General features: G+C 43.3%; 1 protein-coding gene across 1 annotated transcript; it reads left to right on the forward strand.

The window, feature by feature from the left end:
* Positions 1 to 7,563: 7,563 nt before the first annotated feature.
* Positions 7,564 to 17,770, forward strand: LOC130264999 (uncharacterized). Its single transcript, XM_056513715.1, has 8 exons — positions 7,564 to 7,990; positions 9,390 to 9,469; positions 12,219 to 12,351; positions 13,561 to 13,735; positions 15,686 to 15,748; positions 16,275 to 16,385; positions 16,523 to 16,585; positions 17,108 to 17,770. The coding sequence occupies exons 2-8, from the start codon at positions 9,423 to 9,425 to the stop codon at positions 17,650 to 17,652; spliced, it is 1,137 nt and encodes a 378-aa protein (XP_056369690.1). The 5' UTR covers positions 7,564 to 7,990; positions 9,390 to 9,422; the 3' UTR covers positions 17,653 to 17,770.
* Positions 17,771 to 22,461: the final 4,691 nt, after the last annotated feature.

Consider the following 22,461-nt stretch of genomic DNA (forward strand, 5'->3'; position numbering starts at 1 on the left):
GATCTCTGTTCCAGCACCTAAAGGCAACAATCCAGTAAGAAAATGGATCACACACCCACAGTTCTGCAGGAGGGAAGAAGGCAAAAAGCGAGTGCAAAACGAGCAGGAGGGATTGTGCTCACCCAGCTCATGGTCAAGCTCAGAGCTCCATCTCGTGGGTGCTGCCACCAGCAGCGGCCACTGGCCAAGGGGGCCGGAGGCCATCAAATCTCTTGGGGATCTGGAGTTCAGTGGGGCTGTCAGAGCCATGGATACACTTTCTGGTGGCCTTTTTACTACTGCTTTATAACACTGAGATATGCAGCATGGGTGCCATTGAATCTCTCTTAAATATCCACCTCGGAGTCGCTGATGGACAAACCTGCACGTCTGGCAGGGCTGTTTGTGAGCTCTTCCTGCTCTGCTAAGGCTCAGGGCTGCCTTGTCTCAGCACAGTAGTGAATGGGAAAACATTTGTCATCTTTGAGCTGAGATGCTGCCCTCATCCTTCCAGAGGCACTGGGTCGGCTGACTCAGGCCTTCCAAAGTTGTTCATATGTGTGTGTCTGTATATCAGCTGCAAAGTACAGCCCACAATAAATGTATTGTAGCACATCAGCTGCAGCATTTGCTTCAGAGAGAACCAGGACAAAGCCGTGAGAGAGTGGGATGGAGCCTCTACCAGGTGTGTGCATCAGCAATAACAATGGGGCAGAGGTGAGTGGAAAGCTGCTGGAGAAACACAGTGTATCATGGATTGCTCAATGCACATTTCCTGCAGAAGAAATCTCTCCATGGAAAGAGATGTAAAAAGCTGAGTTGATGTTCAGTAACATGAAACTAGTGGTGAGCATTGCTGACTTGGAGGGATTATGGACAAAGTGTGGAAACCCTGCCCTGGAAAACAAAAGATGTAATTTAATCCTCTGGACAAAGAATATTTCACAGTGAGTATTTATTCTTAAAGCAGATTCAAGCTAAAATGGCTGTCATTCTTTGGCACTTTAAGGATTCTTGGAACTTGTGAGTCAGGCAGGAATGGGGTGAGCCTTCATTCCTCGATGAGTGGCTGCTTATAAGAGATCTCTGGGGAGCACAGCAAACAGGAGCGGGTGAACAGGGGTGCGGTATGGCAGTTTGCACAGCAGTTCATGCAGGCAGGGCAAGCAGGCAGGACTGCAGGTTTTCTTGCTAGTAAGATTTGCTGTGTTTTGTCTGCAGTGTTTCTGTTGGCTGGTTAGTGTTAGGGTTTCTGTTAGCAATGGTTTATACTTGATCAAAAACTGTGGTTAGTACAAGCGCATGTAACCAAGTGGAACCCTCTAAAAAGGATGTGTCTGTACAGACCCATTCCTGCCCGCAGTGTCTGAGCTTATCAGTGGTTTCAGGGGGCGTTGTGGAGGAAGCCTGCCTGCATGTGTGAATGATCTCCTTTCACTGGTGGCCAAACTTAGGGAGGATGTTGAAAGACTTGATGTTGAAAGAAGTATCAGGGAAAGTGAAAGGGGAATAGACTGGTGGAGTTCAACCCTTCCATCTTTGAGGGAGGTCCAACAAGAGTCAAAGGACTCCTATGCCTCCCACTGTCAGGCAATGGAAGGGCACCTGGTGATGAAGGGGAGTGGAAATGGGTCCCTGCTCAGGGAGGTAATAATATAAATTTTTCCTTATCCCCGTTCCCTAGCCAGGTGCCACTTCAGAATAGTTTTGAGGTCCTGGATCTAGAGAGTCAGCCAGATGATTTAGATGATTAAGAAGAAAATTATCTGCCCAGTGAACCTCCCTATTATGGTTCATCTCTCAGAGAGATCACCACCTCTTACATCAAAAGGAAAAGAAGGATAGCCATAGCAGGAGACTCCCTTCTGAGGGGAGCAGAGGGCCCCAGGGAGGTGTGCTGTCTCCCTGGGCACCAGGTACAGGATATCACTGAGAGAATGCCCAGACTGATCCAGCCCTCTGATTATTACTCACTACTGATACTCCAGGCTGGCAGTGATGAGATTGAAAAGAGGACTCTCAGGACAATTTAAAGGGACTTTGGAGCACGGGGTCAAGTGGCTGATAGGACAGGGGCACAGGTAGTCTTTTCCTCAGTCCCCTTGGTGGCTGAAGTAAACGCTAAAAGGAATAGGAGAACTCACATCATTAACAAGTGGCTCAAGGGTTCATGTCCGTGGCAAAAATTCAGATTTTTTGATCATGTGGCAACTTTTATGGCACCTGGGCTGTCTGGAAGCAGACACAAGGGTGGTAAGCCTGAGCTAGAGATGAAATCAGTAGCTCAGCTGAGGTGCATGTACACCAATGCACACAGCATGGGTAACAAACAAGAAGAGCTGGAGGCCGTGGTGCCACAGCAAAGCTGTGATGCAGTCACTATCACGGAAATGTAGTGGGACAACTGACACAGCTGGAGCACTGCACTGGATGGCCACAAGCTCTTCATAGGAGACAGGAAATGGGGAAGAGGTGAAGGGGTGGCTCTTTATATTAGGGAAGTTTTTGATTCCATGGAAATTGAAACAAATGATGATGAAGTTGAATGCCTGTGGGTAAGAATTAAGGGAAAGGCCAACAGGGCTGACATCCTACTGGGAGTCTGTTATCATCCTCCCAACCAGGAGGAAGAGGTGGACAACTTACCCTGTAGGCAGCTAGAGAATATTTCAGGATCATCAGCCCTTGTTCTTGTAGGCGACTTCAACCAGACATCTGCTGGGAACTTAATACAGCTGAGAAGTGGCAGTCCAGGAAATTCTTAGAGTGTATGGAGGACAATTTTTTGTTGCAGCTGGTGAGTGAACCCACCAGGGGAGTGACTATGTTCGACCTGCTGTTTGCAAATGGAGATGGGCCGGTGAGAGATGTGGTAGTTGGAGGCTGCTTGGGGCACAGTGATCATGAAATTGTAGAGTTCTTGATATTTTGTGAAATGAGGGGAAACATCAATAAGACTTTTACACTGCAATTCTGGATGGCAGACTTTGGCCTACTTATTCTGGCAACTTATTCTGAGTTTCTTAGGAAGCAGCCCTTAAAAACAACGGAGTCCAGGAAGGCTGGGTGTGTTTCAAAGCAGAGATTTTGAGGGCACAGGAACAGGCTGTCTCTGTGTGCTGAAAGGCGAGCTGACAAGGCAAATACCCAGCCTGGATGTGCAACGAGGTTTTGGAGAAATTTAGAAATAAAAAGAGGATGTATCATCTTTGGAAGAAGGGTCAGATCTCTCAGGAAATATTTAAGGGGACTAGGGCACATGCTAGGGCACATAGGAAAAAATCTAGCGAGGCCAAAGCTCTGTTTGAACTAAAAATGGCAACTTCTGTAAAAGATGATAAAAAATATTTTTACAAATATATTAACAGTAAAAGGAAGGGTCCAGCCTTTGTTCTTTATTGGATGAGGGAGTGAACTCAGTAACTGAAGATGAGGAGAACGGGGTAGTGCTCAACGCATTCTTTGCCTCAGTGTTTAGTGGGAAGACAGCTTGTGTCCTGGTTTGAAAGACAGGTGTTTGCCAAGAAAGGCAGGAGCTCCTCCCTGAGATGCAGAGAGCAGACACCACACCCCTCCCCACCTCCCCCCACCAAATTATTATAATTCTGGAATCAGGAGCTCTCAGGCAGAGATATGGGGGTAGGAATGACATTTCTTTACTGATATATTTATATCTATATCTATATCTATATCTATATCTATATCTATATCTATATCTATATCTATATCTATATATCATCTATATCTATATCTACATCTATCTATCTATCTAGATATCTAGATAGATAGATAGATATAAAACAAGGCAAACAAAACAACAACAGCTAGAAAATAAACAAACAGAGCAGGAATGCAGTAACAGTTCTTTCAGCTGTGGCACCTTTCCCCTGTGGTGCAGTTACCGTCCCAGCTGGCAGCAGCGCCGGCCAGTTCCCGGTGAGCAGGAGGAGGTGCGGTGATCCCGGGTGGATGCAGGGGTGCTGGGGGTGATGGCAGCTGTGTGGGAAGGGTGGAGGAGAGATGCTTCTCACAGATCTTGGGGCAGTGTCGGTCCCAGTGCTCCAACAGGATGCTTGGAGGTGGAGATAGGAGAGCATCTGGGCAGGAGGGTTGCGGGGTTCCCGCACCAAGGGGAGGCAGCTCCTGGTGTCGGTGTGGCAGAGCGGGTTTTTTTTCCAGTCACCCTTCTCCTCCAAGACAAGCCAGCGAGAGAACAAAAGGGAATGCAGCTCCCCCCACTTCCTTTACCTGCCCACCCTTCCATCCATGCTAGGGTGTAGAAAACAAGTCCTTAGAATCAAAATGGGAAAAATTCCACAGAGAGCAAAAAGGGAAAAAAGGAACCAACCCCCAACAGCTTGTCCTCTGGACAGCTGTCCTCCTGGGATGGTAGATGGTGTCAGGGAGCACAATGGTCCCCCTGTTATCCAGGAGGAGGCAGTCAGAGAACTGCTGAGTGCCTTGGATGTTCATAAACCAGATGAGCTTGGGAAGCCGCTCTCCATCATTTACCAGCAGCCCTGGCTCACTGGTGAGGTTCCAGATGACTAGGAGCTGGCCAATGTGAACCCATTCCCAAAAAGGGTGGGAAGGAGGATCCTAGTAATTTTAGGCCAGCTAGCCTGACCTCAATAGCAGGTTAGCATACGGAGCAGTTTATACTGAGTGCCATCACACAGCACTTACAGGATGGCCAGGATATCACACCCAGCCAGCATGGGTTTAGGAGGGGAAGGTCATGTTTGACCAACCAGATCTCTTTTTATAACCAGACGACCTGCCTGGTGGATGCAGGAAAGGCTGTGGGTGTTGTGTAGCTGGACTTCAGCAAGGCCTTGGACACTGTCTCGCACAGCATTCCCTGGAAAAGCTGGCAGCCTGTACCTTGGGCAGGAACACTCTTTGCAGGGTTATGAACTGGCTGGATGGCCAGGCCCAGAGAATGGTGATGAACAGTGCTGCATCCAGCTGGTCACCAGTCACCAGTGGTGTCCCCCAGGGTCTGTGCTGGGGCCTGTTCTCTTCAGTGTTTTTATTGATGACATGGATGAGGACATTGAGTCTTCCATTAGTAAATCTGCAGATTGCAGTAAGCTGGGATTGTGTGTCAATCTGTTGGAAGGTAGGAGGGCTCTGAAGAGAGACCTGGAATGGTTGGCTGGATGGGCAGAGTGCAGTGGGATGAGATTAAATAAGTCCAAGTGGCGAGTCCTGCATTGTATAGAAAACTTCCACAGGCTTCTAATTCTTCTTATTTATGAATGTGAGGAAATCTCCAAAACATTAGCAGGCAATTTTAAAAATTATTTTGATGCCTTCAGATTCCAGCTTTCTGTTCTGCTTGGGTATGCTTTCCATTGTGCTTTAGGGTGATAAAGGTGAAACAGCCTGATACCAGCTATGGGCTCAAGGACGGTTTCTTCAGACTCCAGGCCCAAAGTATAAACAACGTGAGAAGAGGAGGGTGGGCCAGCCAGGAGAAGAGGAGGAGGACACCTTACAATTTGAAACTATTAATTGGATGGTTGACTCCTGTATGTAAATGAACTGAAGTCTATAAAAATGTGAAATCATGTGACCAAGCCCTGTTTTGCATCCACCTTGGAGCCGCTCGGGCAGGGCAGGGGCCACGCTGTGGCACTGTTGCTGCCAGGGTGTGGCCTTTGAAGGCCTTTCAATAAATACCCATTTATTTCCCCTAACTCTGTGTGATCTCTGTTCCAGCTCCTAAAGGCAACAATTTAGAGAATGCAATGAATAGGAGCAGGCAAAAAGGAGTGTGGTATGGCTGAGTCCCTTCTACTGCCAGCTGTGTGCTTATGTCTTCCCAAAGAGACTCTCTCCAGGACCAGGTCAACATCCACAAATCCATGAAACAGAAAATCAGGAGCCTAAATAATGCTCTCCTTGCTGACAAGGAAAACAATCAAGATGAAGCAAGACTGAGGAAAAGAAGAATCAAAGGCCTGGTTTATGTGTTCTGAGGAGCTGTGATTGCAGTTTTGGCAGCTAAAAGGCTTAAAGCTTTAGCTCAGTCTTCTTGTTCCACTTTGACCTGGACAAAGGGCTTTAAAAAGAGGTGCTGGATTTGGAGTGTTTGTGGGAGAATCCAAACACAGGCATAAGCTGCCAGTTTGTGAAGAGGAAGAAACTGACTGCTTTGAAGCACTCAGCTGGTTTCCCAGTTAATTTCCATGTTGAAATAACCAGTTCCATGACTGAACTGCAGAATGGTTTTAACAAACCAAAGTCCTGGCTTTGTGAACACTTTCAAATAGGTGCAGCCAGAAACTTCTTTTCAGAATTAGGGACAAGCTGAATGTAATAATGGAGACAGTTCCACTGGCTCACAGCAGGTGCACCACTGATCTGGAGAAAGACTGCCCGTCTGGAGTGTGGATTATGTGACAAACTGTCCAGTATGGAAAGCAAAGCATCCTTGCAGAAGCCAATATTTGAATTGTTCAGGGAGGCTTCATGTAGCACAGATGGAACACCACTCACTGCACCTACAACTTGCAGAATTCAAATGGAATTTCAGTAAGATGAAAAAAAGAAGCTGAATCAGCCCAGAGTCTATGAGAGTAATTAAACATGCTTCAGCAGAAATTCATCACCTCTGAGAGGTTTGACAGCAGGAGGATTAAATAATGCACATGTTAGAAGCATCAGGCACAATCACTTTGAATGAACAGGAGCAAGAGCACAGGAGTCCAACAAAAAACTAGAGTTGCTCCCCAGTGGAGAAGCAGATCAAAGCAAGACTTACATGAAACTCTTCTTAAAAGAAAACACATAGAGAACATCTGGCCATGGACTAGACCTTCTCCTCACAGAAGGAAAGAGAAGACAACTGTGGGAAAGTCTGCATTTTATAACTCAATCTTTATTTCAGATATCCAAACTTAAACTTCACTTTTCTATGATTTGTCCATGGAGTTGGTTGTTGTCTTACTCTCTACTTTATTATTTTATTTGTTTTAAAATCACAACTTTGTGCATTAAAATCTCTCAGAAATAATAATAAAAAAAGAAACAACACAACATACCCTCCATCCCCCTTATTTTTTTTTGGTACAATATATTTTAAATAACTACATGACACAGAATTAGCAAATCCATATCTGAAAGCCATTTACAGAGATGAAGTCACACATGAGAAAATGAAGTTTTGAGACTTATTCCAGACAGTGTGAAATGCTATGGAGCTTTTATCTTTTTGCAATTCAAACCTTCAGTCTTAAGGATATTCCCAGGTATCCGGATGGATGTGGGCTGCAAGACAAAACCTGAAAGAAGCTCAGGATACAGTGGCTGGTGCCAGCAAAGAGTTAAATCATCTGCATGCTAGGTGTGCAGATAGAGAATTTATCAGGAACGTTAAAAACAGAGCTGCAGAAAGTAGAGCAGTGCTCAGGGTAGAAGCAAGTGCTTTTCCAGGATCCTGGAGGGTGCCGTTTATTCAGCTGTTGTTGGACATACACGCTCAGATCGGGGCTCGAAATCTCTCGGTTCAAGAGGTTCCACGAGAACCTTTCCTAATCTCGACTCCCTCCTCATGGAGGGAATGAGCTCCTCTGGTCCAGAGAGCGCCCTGCTTTGAATTCTGTGCACAGACATCCGGAACTTTCTGGCTGTTTGCTCCTCTCTCTGGCCGAAGAGCGCGCTGTCCTGAGGATTCGCACATCTCAGTGTGGCTCTGGTGTCAGTCGGTGCTTTCAATGTCCTGCACTTTTATTGTCCCGTCGGGAGCCCTTAATCCTTAGCACAGTTTGGGAGGGCGGGAGAGCAGCGGGAGCCGGCAGAGCCCGGCTCGGTTCGGGGCATTGTGGCATCACCTGCGCGTCCGTGGCAACCGTGGAATTCCCGCTGCGGCTCCGCGTTTGTCGCAGCTGGTCCCAGCCCTGCAGTTCCTGCGGTGCCGGAGCCGCTGCCCTCCGACCGTCCAGCTCGTCGTGCTGGAGGAGGAGCAGCATCGCCACCGCTCCAGGCACCGCCGGCAGCCTGTCCGGTGAGTTCTGCGCTTCCACTGCCGCTTGTTGCTGCTCCAGGCTTTGCCTGCTTTAACTCAGCACCGTTCGAGTTTTTAAGATCACGTTCAGGTTTACCCTTGAGTGGTGTCTGTCACCTTCAAATGTTCTGGCACCTTCAAATGTCCTGTCCCAGCCCTGCCATGGCAGGGACACCTTCTGCTCTCCCAGGTTGCTGCTCCCAGCCCTGTCCAGCCTGACCTTGGACACTTGCAGGGATGGGACAGCCACAGCTGCTCTGAACAACCTATGCCGGGGCCTCAGCACCCTCAATGAGGAGAATTTCTTCCTCATATCTATTCTAAATCAGTGGCTTGTTCTGAAGTATTCAGCATATATTCAGAAATTTGCAAGAAGAAACTGACACAAGTTTTTAATGACACATCAAACACAATTCCTCCAGCAAAAAACTTTCTTTGCTGTTTTGTTTAATTATGGAACTCCTCTAAGCCATTCCATGGCACTGAGTATCTTTTTTTAGGGGAAACAGCATGCTTTTTGAATTTATCCCCTTGTGTGCTAGTAAGCTATTGATACCTATTTTAACAGAGGAATATTGCATATTCAAAATCTTTAGCATTCCCAGGTGATACTATTCAGATTTGGTTTTCGCTTTTCCTCTGCGTGTCTTCAGAGTAATTTAAAGAATTCAAAATGATGTGGATGTGACAGAAAACATTTTGATTCTGTTATGAAGCTACAGTTTCCTGTTTTCTTGGTTTTGCTGTTTTTGTTTTTACTTTTTTTAATTTTTTTTTCTCTTCATTATAAGATTTTGCTGTAATTTGCAAAAATAAGAAGACTAGTGTTACAAAAAGACTAATTTCTTACTTCTCGGGGCTACATCTTAATGCAAAACTTCTGTGCAATTTTTGAAATACATAGCAGCCTTTAACATAGTGTTCTGTTAGACAGTCAACCTTGTCTATTTCATCTACTTAAAAATCATAGTACTATCATTTATCACCCTTAGTATTGGTTTGAAGGGAAGCAGAGTTTGCAATCTGCTTAGGAGAATGCAGCTCAATTTACACAAACATAACAGTTTTTTATTGGTGTTCTGAAAACTCTGACATGGGATATTCTGCTATATATATATTTATTTGTCTACAATATTCAAGCTTGAAGGACTAGCAGTACAATTCTGTTTTCTAAAGCCCATGTCAAATTGCAGTTGTGGTGATTGCTCAAGTGGCATGGTAGTGACACTGTGTAATTGCTGATGAGTGGTTAAAAGCTTAATATTTTAGAGGGTTGGCAAATAAAATAAAGTATGTCTCTGCTGGAGGCCTTAATGGTTTTATGATGTAGAATAGACTAATCTTTGATGCTTATCAAGTAAAAGTATATATGGTTAACTATATTCTTAATTCCCCACAGTTTATAGACTTTGAAAGCTGTATTTTCACCACCATGAGCTCACAGACTTCAGTCAACATCTCTTCTGGGGAAGCTAATCGGTGAGCCCAGTTCTGGATTTTTAAGTCTAGCAGTTCATTTCCTGCTTTTGTGGCTTCTTTATTTTCTAGATGCCTGAAATGATGCAGTTCAGGCTGAGGAGGAACCAGATATGGTGTGATACATGCAAGCTGTCATAGAATCATCAGGAGGCAGAGAGAGTTTCTGCCAGCACATAGGAATCCTGCCCAGGAGGCACAGGAGGGTTTTCACATTAATTGAGGTGGTAGAGCTTGGCTTTAAGTCTTACCATGACTCCTGTGTTTTATAACTTAATAGGGGTTTGATCTCTAGCACAAACTATTTGTCTCTCTTTAGTCTGTACACAACTGCCAGTTACATAGGAAGAGCCAAATTCCACAAATAAGGACTTTGGTTAGAAAATCAGACTGCAGTCTGCTCCTTCAGCTGCAGAAGTTTAGCAAAATGACACTGCTAGGTAGTAAGTGAAAGAACATTTCTCTCTGTTGCAAAGTTACTTTGCATTTTCTGCCAGCTGTGGAATTGAAGCCAGTGAGAAGCTGGATTTGTGCAATGGTCAATGCTGAGTGTAACCATGAGACTTGTGAAGTGAACACTGAGAATTTAGGTTTTGAGCTACAAAATATCTCCTGAAATGTAGTACTCAAGAGCTCTTTCTCCTGCTCATATGCTTTCTTGAAGATTCTTAAAGTCTTGCTAAAAATGTTGTCTTAGATAAAAACTACAGTTGGTAAAAAACATTTTAGTTCAAAACCAGGAGTTGATGAACTAGTAATATATGAAAATAGAAGTAGAAAACATCTTCTGAAATTTGTAAGACTTTAAACAGTGCATGTTTTGAAACTTTCAGTCCTTCATTGTAATTTTTTCTTTGAATCTTCAGAGAGCTTTATGGTTGTAGCACATCTAGTTGTTACATGAAGATGAAAGTAAAAATCTCCAAGTGGTAGTAGGAAGCTTTCATAAAGTGCTGCATCTGTGGGCCATGCTGTGATAATTATGGAAAGTATCACAGAAATAAAAATTCTTAAGTCTAGTTTCTATTTTATTAGAAAATGTTTAGGTAGACAACCAAAATGGAGTGGTTTACATAATAGTAGTTCAGCAGTTCTGTCACTGGCTGCCTGGTTTTTTGTTGTTTTTATTTTTTTTTTTTGGTTTTTTTTTTTTCTTTCTTGGTTTGTTGTTGGTTTTTTTTTTTTTTTGTTATTTTAAAGTTTCTACCAATTGCATTTTGTGTTCAGAAGCTGTTCATAAAATGCTATTTAAAAAAGATGTCTAATGCTTTTTTTTCTAGTACATAATATAATATTCTCTGTTTTAATGCTCTAATATGCGTTTTTCATTGCCATAGCATCCTTAATTTGCTAAGTCCTGTGGTGTCATATAATTTTTATATTTAAATATTTATCGTCTGCAGCTAAAAATCTGAAATTTTATCCTTTAATAGTAGTAATGTCTTTAAAGGCAAGACTTAATCTAAGTTACCAATCCCCTCCTTGATGGCATTTGTGTCTTTTTAGCCAGTCAAAGAAAAATCACCATGAGCCAACCTGTCATTTTGGTCATGAAAAATGTTTATTGTGCCTATACATAAATGTAGAAGAAAAGTGGTCACTTTTTGTATTTAGAAAGATCTATTAATAAATGGCAGTACAATATCATTTCTATAAAAAAATGCTTCATATAGACAAAGGTACAGTACTTTAGTATTTACATTTCTGTATTATATGATACCAATTTAGTGCTTAATTTAATCCTGTTTCTTTTATTGGTGTATTTCACATTTATTGCCCATAAACTCTTGCAGTTTTGTGTGGAAGAAACAGTTACTGCAGTCTTTCTTATGTACTTAAAATAATGTAAAAACCAGCATATATCAAATAATGTGAACACTGATTTTGAATACTGAAATAACTTAAAAGTTTGAAGTTATAATAATTTCACTTAAAGTTATTTAAGTAGTTAAGAAATGTTTTAATATGCATACATGTATATATATTTATGTGTATCTGTACATATTTATGTGTGTGTATATAGAAATTTGTATATTTTACATTTAGATTTCTCACTTAATATACAGAAACTTGGTTTTACATCTTTTATTACTGCTTGGTGTGCTTGAGGGCTGATTCTTCTAATTTCCAGGTAGACTTTTTAATAGCTGAAATAGTAGTGGAAATTAAGATAAAACAGTGTAAATGTAGGACCAAACCTTTAATTTGTGTTGTGTTTGTGATCAGTTGCATGTCTGTAGTCTGAGTGTGAGTATCTCTGAAGACATAGTATGTAAAAGAGAGGGTATTTCTACATCTGTGAATTGTTTCACGACAGAGATGGTTTTGAGATGGTAACTCATGTTAAAAAATGAGACTTACTGTGGAGGCAAAAAGCTTGCCTGTTATTTTAACTTGCATGATTGGAATGACATTTCTAAGCCACTTGGAAGTTAATTATCAAAAATCATGGAAGTTCATTATGGAAAATTAAGATACTGAAAAAGAATAATGAACACATTATGCTGAAATCAACTTTGTTAATCCAAAGTGCATCTCTTTTTTAAGTTCCTGCTGCCATATCTCACATATCTTGCAAAATAAGCAGTTCTATATAATCCTTTCTTCAAAGAGCAATGGTAGATGAAAACTGCACAAAGTAATTTTACATATGTGAATGTTGAAAACTCCTGGTCCATGCTTGGGTAATTGAAGTAAAGAAACATTGAAACTTTAAAGGAATATTCATGTGTTTTGAAAATACATTTTTCAGATCAGGCAGTGATATACAAGGACCTCCTCAAGACAGAAATCAACCAGAAATGGACACCATTGAAAATTTGAGAAAGAAACTCCAGGCACTTGAGAAAAAATACTTGGATTTAACCAGTCAACACAATCAAGATGTAAGCAGTTTGTTTGCTTGCTTGCTTGCTTGCTTTTACCCTTGAAATAAATGTAATTTATTTCCTTAAATGCAATGTGTTTCCTTGAAATAATCCTCTCATCAGGTGAATCAAAATCACAGTCACTAGTTGGAAAATAAGAAAGCAGCAGCACTGCACAGACCTCTCATGCCTGTCTGCAGGAACTGATACAACTTTTAGTGTCATTGTTAATTTTTGAAGGTGTGTGTAAGAAGCTGGAGCACTACACAACAGCAAAGTGATGCAGGAGAATATTTTACATCCCCAGCTTTGGAATTCTCCATATAAGACATTGTTTGTTAGTTTGAGTGTTTTAATCATGGTAATTCCAGGGATCCATTTTAGAGAATCACCCCACCATGGATGGAGCAACGGGAGCACAACAAGAGCAAATCACTGTTTAAGAAGTAGGAATCTCTAAAAAATGGATATGGAACAAAAAACTTGGTTTATTGGCTGCATTTAAGCTAAAGCAGATGAATGAGCACCCACAGCAGCTGCCCCTAACAAACTGCTAATGTCAGTATTGTTATTTGTAGCAGTAATCATAATTCAAAATAAAGAAAATTTCTACAAAGTATTTTCTTACTGCTCCTTCATTTAGGTACTAGTTTGCCACAAGAGCATCAGGGAGAACCTTTTTAATGGGGTTAAATTATTTGCCATTAATTGTGCTCCTGTTAATAAGGATGCTGCTGCTTTGTAGATGTTGTGAAGAAATGCATGTTTTACTTTCCACCTTCTTGCAATCAAATGGCTTGAATGGGGTAATTTCTGGCAGCAGTGACTAGACTTTCTTTCTTATACCAGATAACAGCCTTTTTTGAAGTGTTTTCTTTGTTTTGTTTGTAGTGTTTAATAGCTTGACTGCTGAACTTCATTGGGCTGAAGTTTGTGTTTCCATAATGAGTTCCTAGGTGTCTGATAATCTAGAATCCAACATGACAGTTTTTCTAGTTATTAAATACAGTTATCAGAGAATTGCCTGTGGAATATAATTATAACTTTTATTGTCCTAAGGCAGTAGTATCTTTCAGAGAACAGAAGGGTATGTTTAATATATAAGAACAGGATCATTTTGCATTTTAAAAAAAGTGTCCAGAATGCAAAGTTTCAAGATTGTATTTCAAATTCAGACCTGATAAGACAACAGCTGTGAATGTAATTTCTGAAATATTTATTTTCTAGATGTCACACTATGAAAAAGATTTAATGAAATTAAGGTTAGAACTGGAGAGAGGAGAGGCTCTTCGTCGAGTTCTGGAGAGTGAAATGTCCTTTGCTAGAAAAGACGCTCAGGTGCAGATGTATTCTGCAGAGGATGAGATATGTGAGGCAAAAGCCAAGCTTTTGGAACTGCAAGGTCAGTTTAAAAAAGACATAAACACATGGACCAGAGGCTACATCAGTCCCAAGTCATTCAAACAAGCAGAGATTGCACAAAGTTTCATGGCTACTATGTTTTTTGGAAGCCTCTTATTTTCCCATGTCTTACTCATCTGCTTTTGCAAGCTCCTAAGAGTTTACAGAGCCCTTGCTGTCTCATATGAATTAATTATAACCTGCTAAACCTATCAATCCCTCTTTTGTCTCTTGCTCCTTACCTTCTGTTACTTCTTCTTTCAGTGTGTACAGAATTGGAATTAAGGGGTCCCTCTCTGCACCCTGCTTATCACTATGTCCAGCAGTTCTTCCTTTTCCATTTCAGGGGGGAGAACAAATAAAATCCAGTCCTGCTTATTTGTTTACACTCTTTCCAAAAACTTTCTTTCCCAGCAAGAGTTCTCATTGTACCACATTTTTCTTTTATTATTTCACATATTTCTGGCTTTTAATTCTTTTTATCTGGCCTCTTCGTGTCATCTTTGCTTTTCTTTTTATACAAACAATGTGTGTTATACATGTAGTGTATTACATTTGTATATGTTTATGTATATGTATATGTATATGTATATTTATTATATATATATTATACATGCAGTATGTTGAAATGAAGGGGTTTACCAAGACATTTTTTTCCCCTACTGGTTCTGCATTCAGAAATTCAAATTTTATTAATCCTTCTCAAGCAGTGAGAGATTTCTCACACTTAAAGGTTGGGCCAATGCATTTTTTATTACCTATGTAAATATAATACTCTTTAAATTTAGTATAGGAGATGTATTTGTGACCCTTTGGTGTCCACTGAAAAGACTGGAGCTCTCCTGGAGTTTGTAACCTCACAAGGATGGAAGGAGACTATGAAACTTGTTAGTGCTCTTACACTGCCAGATTTTTTTAAAAGATAATAAGATATCTGCATTTTCACTCATTTGGAGAGCACAAAAGTTACAAAAATCTTCTTACCTGATTTTAATCAAATGGGTGTCACTTGCCAACATTATTGCATAGCCAAGGAATGCAGGTCTCCTGGTACAAATGCTCTCCTTATCATGCAGGTTTCCTTACACAAGCTGTACTTGTAACCAAATTGTATAAATCACACAGTTTAAAATAATAACAATTTGAAAATTATATTATATTAAAAATCATATTATGTATCTTAACGCAAGGTGTTCAGAAACACAGTCGTTCAACACCACACTTGCTATTTGGTAAAGAAAGTGCCTTTTCTATGCAAAAATTGTTTGGTACTCAGTATTCTTGGTATGGGAACTTTTAACTTGTCAGACTATTGTAACATACTTGAATATTACAGTGATTTAATTTAAATGTTGTCTGTAACATTATACCTGACTAATATTTGAAGAGTATGAAGTGTTGATTTCAGTTGGTGGTGAAATATGTCCAAATGTAAAGGACTCCCTTCGGTGGCTAACAGTGCATGTGTTTCCTAATAACAGTAAAAGGGAGATTGTAGAATAAATTTGTTTAAAAACACACCCTAGTAACTATAATGATGACGGGTAAAAGATCTCTGTAAATATTTGTAGCACTTCAAATAAAGTGCTGCTGTTTTCCACCATTTCCAAGGGCAGGATACTTGTTGTAATGTCCTCTGCCTACTGAAGATTAATATCTGTAGTCAGGTGCCCTGTGTTTCAAATAAGCACTTAAGACAAGAACCACACAGTCATGAGTACTTCACACACGTACCTTTGTGAGAGGAATTTAACAGGAGATGTAGATTCTCTCTTGACTTGTCCTGGGACACTCTACGTAACCTGCCCTTCACCTGGAACCAGCACAGCCTCTGGTGTGTCACTCTACAGACCTATACTGTGTCTGGAACTAACACAGCTATTCCTTCCAACCATAATAATATCAATTATGTGCATTTCCTTGCTTTTTAAATTTTGCTTCTTCTTAACAGAATCCTTTCAGCCTCCATTTGTACCTCAAGGAATCAGTTCACCTCGTGCTCCTGCTCGTCATGGTAAGTTTATTTTTCAAGCAGTTACAGTCACTTGTATATGGGCTCCTGGGCAGCATCTCCCTTCATGGTGCACAGCTTCTGTAGGCAATTAACAAAAGTAGTTAAGCGCAAAGACAATGCAGCAATAAAGTAAGTACTATAAGAAACTTTGAGAGACTTGTTCCAGAGAAGAAAGGGGGTGGTGAAAGCTAACACAGGCATGAAAATTTTTGTCAGGGTGACTGTTAAATTAGTTCGTTTACTGGATTGCCAAAACACATGCTAGCAATGATGAGGAGTAAAAGATGTGTTTACATATTTGTCTCACTTAAAATAAAGTGCTATTGTTTTCCAACACTTCCTAGGGCAGGATACATGTGCTAATGTCCTTTGTCCTATAAAGATTAATATCTCTAATCAGGTGCCGTGTTTTTCAAATGAGCACTTAAGACAAGAAGCAAACAAGCAAAATGTGTCTTTGTGGGAGGTGTTTAACAGCAATTGTAGATTCTGTCTTGATTTGTTTTTATTCCTTTTTTAATTCCAGTACACTGGGGACAGCCTACACACATAACTTATTATTTGTCAGAAAGTGGCACACCCTCTGGTAGAGCATCCTACGGAATCTCCTCTTCGACTGGAAGCGACACAACCACTGGTGTGTCACCCTACAAAACCTATACTGTGTCTGGAACCAACACAGCCTTCCCTTCCAACCATAACTGTTTCAGATCTGTTGTATTGCCCTGGCTTTATTATTGACATTCTCTGAAGTTAATTTATTTTCTCTGGCAGATTCTGTTCCAAGTTTCTTCATACCCCGGGGAGTCAGTACTCCTGTTGCTCCTGCTCCTGATGGTAAGTCTGCTTTTGAAGTAGTTTTAGTCACTTAGATGTGGGTTCAGAGCCAGCATCTCCCTTCATGCTGCACAGTTTCTCTAGGCAAATAACAACAATAATTATTTGTAAAGATAATGGAGTAATAAAATTCATGCTAGCAAAAATGTTCTGAGACATTTTTCAGGAAAGAAAGGGGGTGGTGAAAGCTTACACAGGAATGAAAATTTTTGTCAGGGCGACTGTAAAATAAGTTTGTTTACTGGAATAAAAAACCACAACCTAGCAACTATAATGATAAGGATTAAAAGATGTCAGCACATATTTGTAGCACTTCAAATAAAGAGCTGTTGTTTCCCATCACTTCCTAGGGCAGATTGCTTATACTATTATCCTTTGTCCAATAAAGATTAATATCTATAACCTGTTGCTGTACCCTTCAAACAAGCAAACAGTTATAAGTACTTCAAATACATACCTCTGTGAGAGATATTGAACAGCAAATGTAGATACTCTCTTCACTTGTTTTTTTTTTCATTCTAGCATGTTGGAGAGAGCTTAGTGATGAAGTCTTTACCTCTGGGAGAGAGCTTAGTGATGAAGTTTTTACCAGCGGGGCAGAAAGTGAGTTTGACCCGAGTTACAGCCGACATTTCGGACCGCTGCAACCTGCAACCAACGAAACCACAGATTTGATGCACTACAGAAAAAGCGACTCTGACTTATATGACGTTCTCTGGATAACTCATGAACCAAGTCTGCTTAAAATCCCCCTCCCCAGTGGCAGGAGTGGCAAGACTTACAGCTTGCAACAACCAACAACGACCACGTATGTCCAAGTTTGCCCAAGTGGAATCGAAACTATCTCATGGCTGGATGATTCCTCCCGTATTAGGCCGTTAAGTACTTTCACCATGTCCACTCCCTCCTGGGAAAGGATTAGAGCTCCAGTTGGTGCTCCAGTTCATCCTCCTGCTCCAGTTAATGCATCCTTCAGGGGCAGACAACGCAGAGCCCATTCTTTGCCTCCATTCAAATCTGTCAGCCAGGATAAGTCATCCAACCCCAGAAGTACTCAGGACATTTAATTGTCGGAGTCTTGGCTGTGACAGTTTTCCTAAGGAATATCTCAGCTTCAGAAGGGAAAAAGTCCTAGAAATTAAAAAAGAGCTAATTAAAGTACAGCTTTACCTACCTTTGTATTGTAGTTCAGTGTATCATTTGTCCGTAATTTCATATTTTTATGAAAATGTGCATGCATATATTCTGTTTCTAATTATTCATACACCAAAACAATTTTTAAACTCTTATTTATTGCAGTTGTTAATTTTTATGTAGTACATTTGTCCCAGTTTAGGACAACACTGGGGGAAAGCCTCCAAAGGAGCCCCCCAGAATAAACCCCCCTCACAATTCCTCCCCCCACTGGGCTCGGAGAGAATTTTACTCAGGGGGAAAAGTGGAAAAAACTTGTTTATTAACAAACACAAGAAAAAACACTTCCCAGCAACAGAGAAGTACAATCCCAGATGACAAAAGAAATGTTTTCACCGAAGTGAGGGACGGTCGCTGCTGGGAAGGGCGAGAAGCTTCTTGGGCAGGCTCCGGAGGCAGTCTCTGATGCTCAGGTCCCGTCCGGAGCCGGTACAGATCTTGGAGCTGAAGGAGAGAAAGGGGGAGGGGAAGGCAGCAGCAGCCAGGGCAGAGCCGGGGCAGCAGCAGCAGCGGGGCAGAAGCAATAGCGCAAAAGCAATGGGGCAGAAGCAGTGGCTGGGGGTAGCAGCAAGAGCAGCAGCAGCCGGGGCAGCAGGGCAAGCCAAGCAAGCACAGCCCTGGCACCACCCCCCCCCCGGGGGGGGAAAGGGCACCAGCGGCAGATCCATGCAGACAGCGAGGTGTGGGGGCGGGAGAGGAGCAGACAAAACACCAACCCAGGACATTCCACCCCTTATCCCACATCGTGAACGTTACACACGATTGGGATATACACCCACTAACTACAACGTAAAAGCTTTCATCCGACTTCCGCAAACCTTCATCACTTACACATTTCCTCTCATTTCACTTACTCAGACTTTCAACACTTACATATGTCTTTCTGTCTCATCCTACAATCAGTTCTCCCTGTGGTATACACCGTGTTGTTCCATCTTCCTGCATTATCCACCACGTGCATCCTGGTCCTTGAGCAAAGACAATCCCACGAATGGGTTTGCCTGTACTCGAGGCAGGATTAACCCATACTGTCTTTCCTAACAAACCTCTGACATGGGCCACTGGGACTTTATCTCCATCCACTATATTAAGGGAGTCAGACTGGGCAGGACCTGCTCGGTTGATGGAACCTCTGGTGTTAACTAACCAAGTAGCCTTTGCTAGATATTGTTCCCAGTTTTTAAATGACCCCCCCCCACAATGCCTTCAAGGTGGTTTTCAGCAATCCATTGTACCTCTCCACTTTACCTGCAGCTGGTGCATGGTAAGGGATGTGGTACACCCACTCAATACCATGTTCTCTAGCCCAGGTGTTAATGAGATTGTTCTTAAAATGAGTCCCATTGTCTGACTCAATTCTCTCAGGGGTTCCATGCCTCCACAGGACCTGCTTTTCCAGGCCCAGGATGGTGTTGCGGGCTGTAGCATGAGACACTGGGTACGTTCTAACCATCCAGTTGTGGCTTCCACCATGGTCAGGACATAGCGCTTGCCCTGGCGGGTCTGAGGCAGTGTGATGTAATCAATCTGCCAGGCCTCTCCATACTTATACTTAGACCATTGCCCCCCATACCAGAGGGGCTTCACCCGCTTGGCTTGCTTAATGGCAGCGCACGTCTCACAGTTGTGGATAACCTGAGAGATGCTGTCCATGGTTAGATCCACCCCTCGGTCTCGTGCCCACTTGTAGGTGGCATCTCTGCCCTGATGACCCAAGGCGTCATGGGCCCATCGAGCTAGGAACAATTCTCCCTTGTGTTCCCAATCCAAGTCTATCTTCGACACCCCTATCTTTGCAGCCTGATCTACTTGCTGATTATGTTGCTGCTCCTCATTGGCTCTCTTTCTGGGGACATGGGCATCTACATGACGAACTTTTACAGGTAGTTTCTCTAATCGAGTAGCGATGTCTTTCCACTCTTCAGCAGCCCAAATTGGTTTTCCTCTGCACTGCCAGTTCATCTCTTTCCATTTCTTTAACCATCCCCACAGAGCATTGGCTACCACCCAGGAATCAGTGTATAAATAGAGTTTCGGCCATTTCTCTCTCTCTGCGATGTTAAGAGCCAGTTGGACAGCTTTGAGTTCGGCGAATTGACTGGATCCACCCTCTCCTTCAGTGGCCTCTGCAACCCGTCATGTGGGGCTCCATACAGCCGCTTTCCATCTCCGGTTCATCCCCACGCCACAGGAGCCATCAGTGAATAGAGCATAGCGTGTTTCCTCTGCCGGTAGCTCGTTGTATGGTGGAGCTTCTTCAGCCCGTGTCACTGGTTCTTGTTCTTCATCCGCGACACCGAAACCTTCACCTTTGGGTCAGTTTGTAATTATTTCCAGAATCCCAGGACGATTTAGTTTCCCGATTCTGGCACGCTGAGTGATGAGGGCTATCCACTTGCTCCACGTGGCACTGGTGGCATGGTGGGTTGAGGGAACCTTTCCGCTGAACATCCACCCCAGCACCGGTAGTCGGGGTGCCAGGAGAAGCTGTGCTTCCATACCAATGACTTCTGAGGCGGCTTGGACTCCCTCATAGGCGGCCAAAATTTCCTTCTCCGTTGGGGTGTAATTGCCTTCAGACCCTCTGTAACTTCTGCTCCAAAATCCCAGGGGTCGGCCTCGGGTCTCACCAGGCACCTTCTGCCACAGGCTCCAGGACAGACCATGGTTCCCAGCTGCAGAGTAGAGCACATTCTTTACCTCTGGTCCTGTCCTGACTGGGCCAAGGGCCACTGCATGAGCGATCTCCTGCTTGATCTGGGCAAAAGCTTGCTGTTGTTCAGGGCCCCAGTGGAAATCGTTCTTCTTGCGAGTGACCTGGTAGAGAGGGCTTACAATCTGGCTGTACTCAGGGATGTGCATTCTCCAAAAGCCTATGGCACCTAGGAAAGCTTGGGTCTCTTTCTTGTTGGTAGGTGGGGACATAGCTGTAATTTTGTTAATGACATCAGTAGGAATCTTACGCCGTCCATCTTGCCACTTCACTCCCAGGAACTGGATCTCACGTGCAGGTCCCTTAACCTTACTCTTCTTGATGGCGAAGCCGGCTTCCAGGAGGATTTGGATAATTTTCTCTCCCTTCTCAAACACTTCTGCTGCTTTGTTCCCCCATACGATGATGTCATCAATATATTGTAGATGTTCCGGAGCCTCACCCTTTTCCAGTGCAGCCTGGATCAGTCCATGACAGATGGTGGGACTGTGTTTCCACCCCTGGGGCAGTCGGTTCCAGGTGTACTGCACGCCCCTCCAGGTGAAAGCAAACTGAGGTCTGCACTTTGCGGCCAGAGGAATGGAGAAAAACGCATTGGCGATGTCAATGGTGGCATACCACCTTGCTGCCTTGGACTCCAGCTCGTACTGCAGCTCCAGCATGTCCAGCACGGCAGCGCTCAGCGGTGGAGTCACTTCATTCAAGGCACGATAGTCCACAGTTAGTCTCCATTCTCCATTAGATTTTCGCACAGGCCAGATGGGGCTGTTGAAGGGTGAGTGGGTTTTGCTCACCACCCCTTGGCTCTCCAGCTCACGGATCATCTTGTGAATGGGGATCACAGCATCTCGAGTCGTCCTATATTGCCGGCGATGTACTATTGAAGTGGCAATTGGTACTCGTTGCTCTTCTCCTTTCAGAAGTCCTACTGTAATGGGATTCTCAGCTAGTCCAGGCAGGGTGTTCAATTGCCGGATGTGTTCTGCCATTACAGCCGCTATCCCGAATGCCCACTTAAGGCCTTTTGGATGCTTAAAATACCCTCTCCGAAGGTAATCTACGCCCAAAATGCATGGGGCCTCTGGACCAGTCACAATAAGATGTTTCTTCCATTCCCTTCCAGTTGAACTCACTTCAGCTTCCACCAGGGTGAAGTCCTGCGAGCCACCCGTTACACCAACGATGGAAACGGATTCTTCCCCCACAAATCTTGATGGAATTATCGTACATTGGGCATCTGTGTCCACTAAAGCTCTGTACTTCTGTGGTTTCGATGTGCCAGGCCACCGAATCCACACAGTCCAAAAGACACGATTTTCCCTCGCCTCACCCTGGCTAGAGGCAGGGCCCCTCTAAGCCTGTTTATCTTTCTTCCCTGGGGCATGCATCTTAGAAGTTCCTTCGAGAGGGTCAGACATGTCATTATCACTATCATATTTGGCACTTTGGGTATGGGCAACAGGAGCGGCTCTCCTTCGGATGGAACTTCCTCTTTCAATCTTGCCTTCCTTCAAATCCCTCACCCGTCGTGCCAGAGCAGCTGTAGGCTTTCCATCCCACCTCCTCATGTTCTCTCCAGAATCCTGCAGGAAAAACCATAGTTCGGCCCGGGGAGTGTACCTCCTCTCCCCATCGGGAGAACGTCTACGTTGGTTGCCAGGACGTCTAATTTGCACAGCTGAAATTTGGAGGAGGTCCTCCTTAATTTCCTCCCTGAGCCTCTTATGATTTTCCTCTATCTTGTCCTCTAAATTTTGTAATCGTGTTTCCACGGCGGCGATTCTGGCATGGGTTGGGCCATGCACAGCATCCGCGTATGCCCAGAGCTTCTTCGCCATGTCCAGCACCGTTTCATATACCTCTTCCTGCTTCATTATTGCCAAAGCAGACGCATATTCAGATGGCCCGAGTCGCACCAGCTTCCTCCACATTACAGGTGTGCATGGTACCAGGTCTGGGTTCCTAGTTG

The sequence above is a fragment of the Oenanthe melanoleuca genome, chromosome Z (assembly GCF_029582105.1).
Source record: "Oenanthe melanoleuca isolate GR-GAL-2019-014 chromosome Z, OMel1.0, whole genome shotgun sequence".
Lineage (NCBI taxonomy): Eukaryota > Metazoa > Chordata > Aves > Passeriformes > Muscicapidae > Oenanthe > Oenanthe melanoleuca.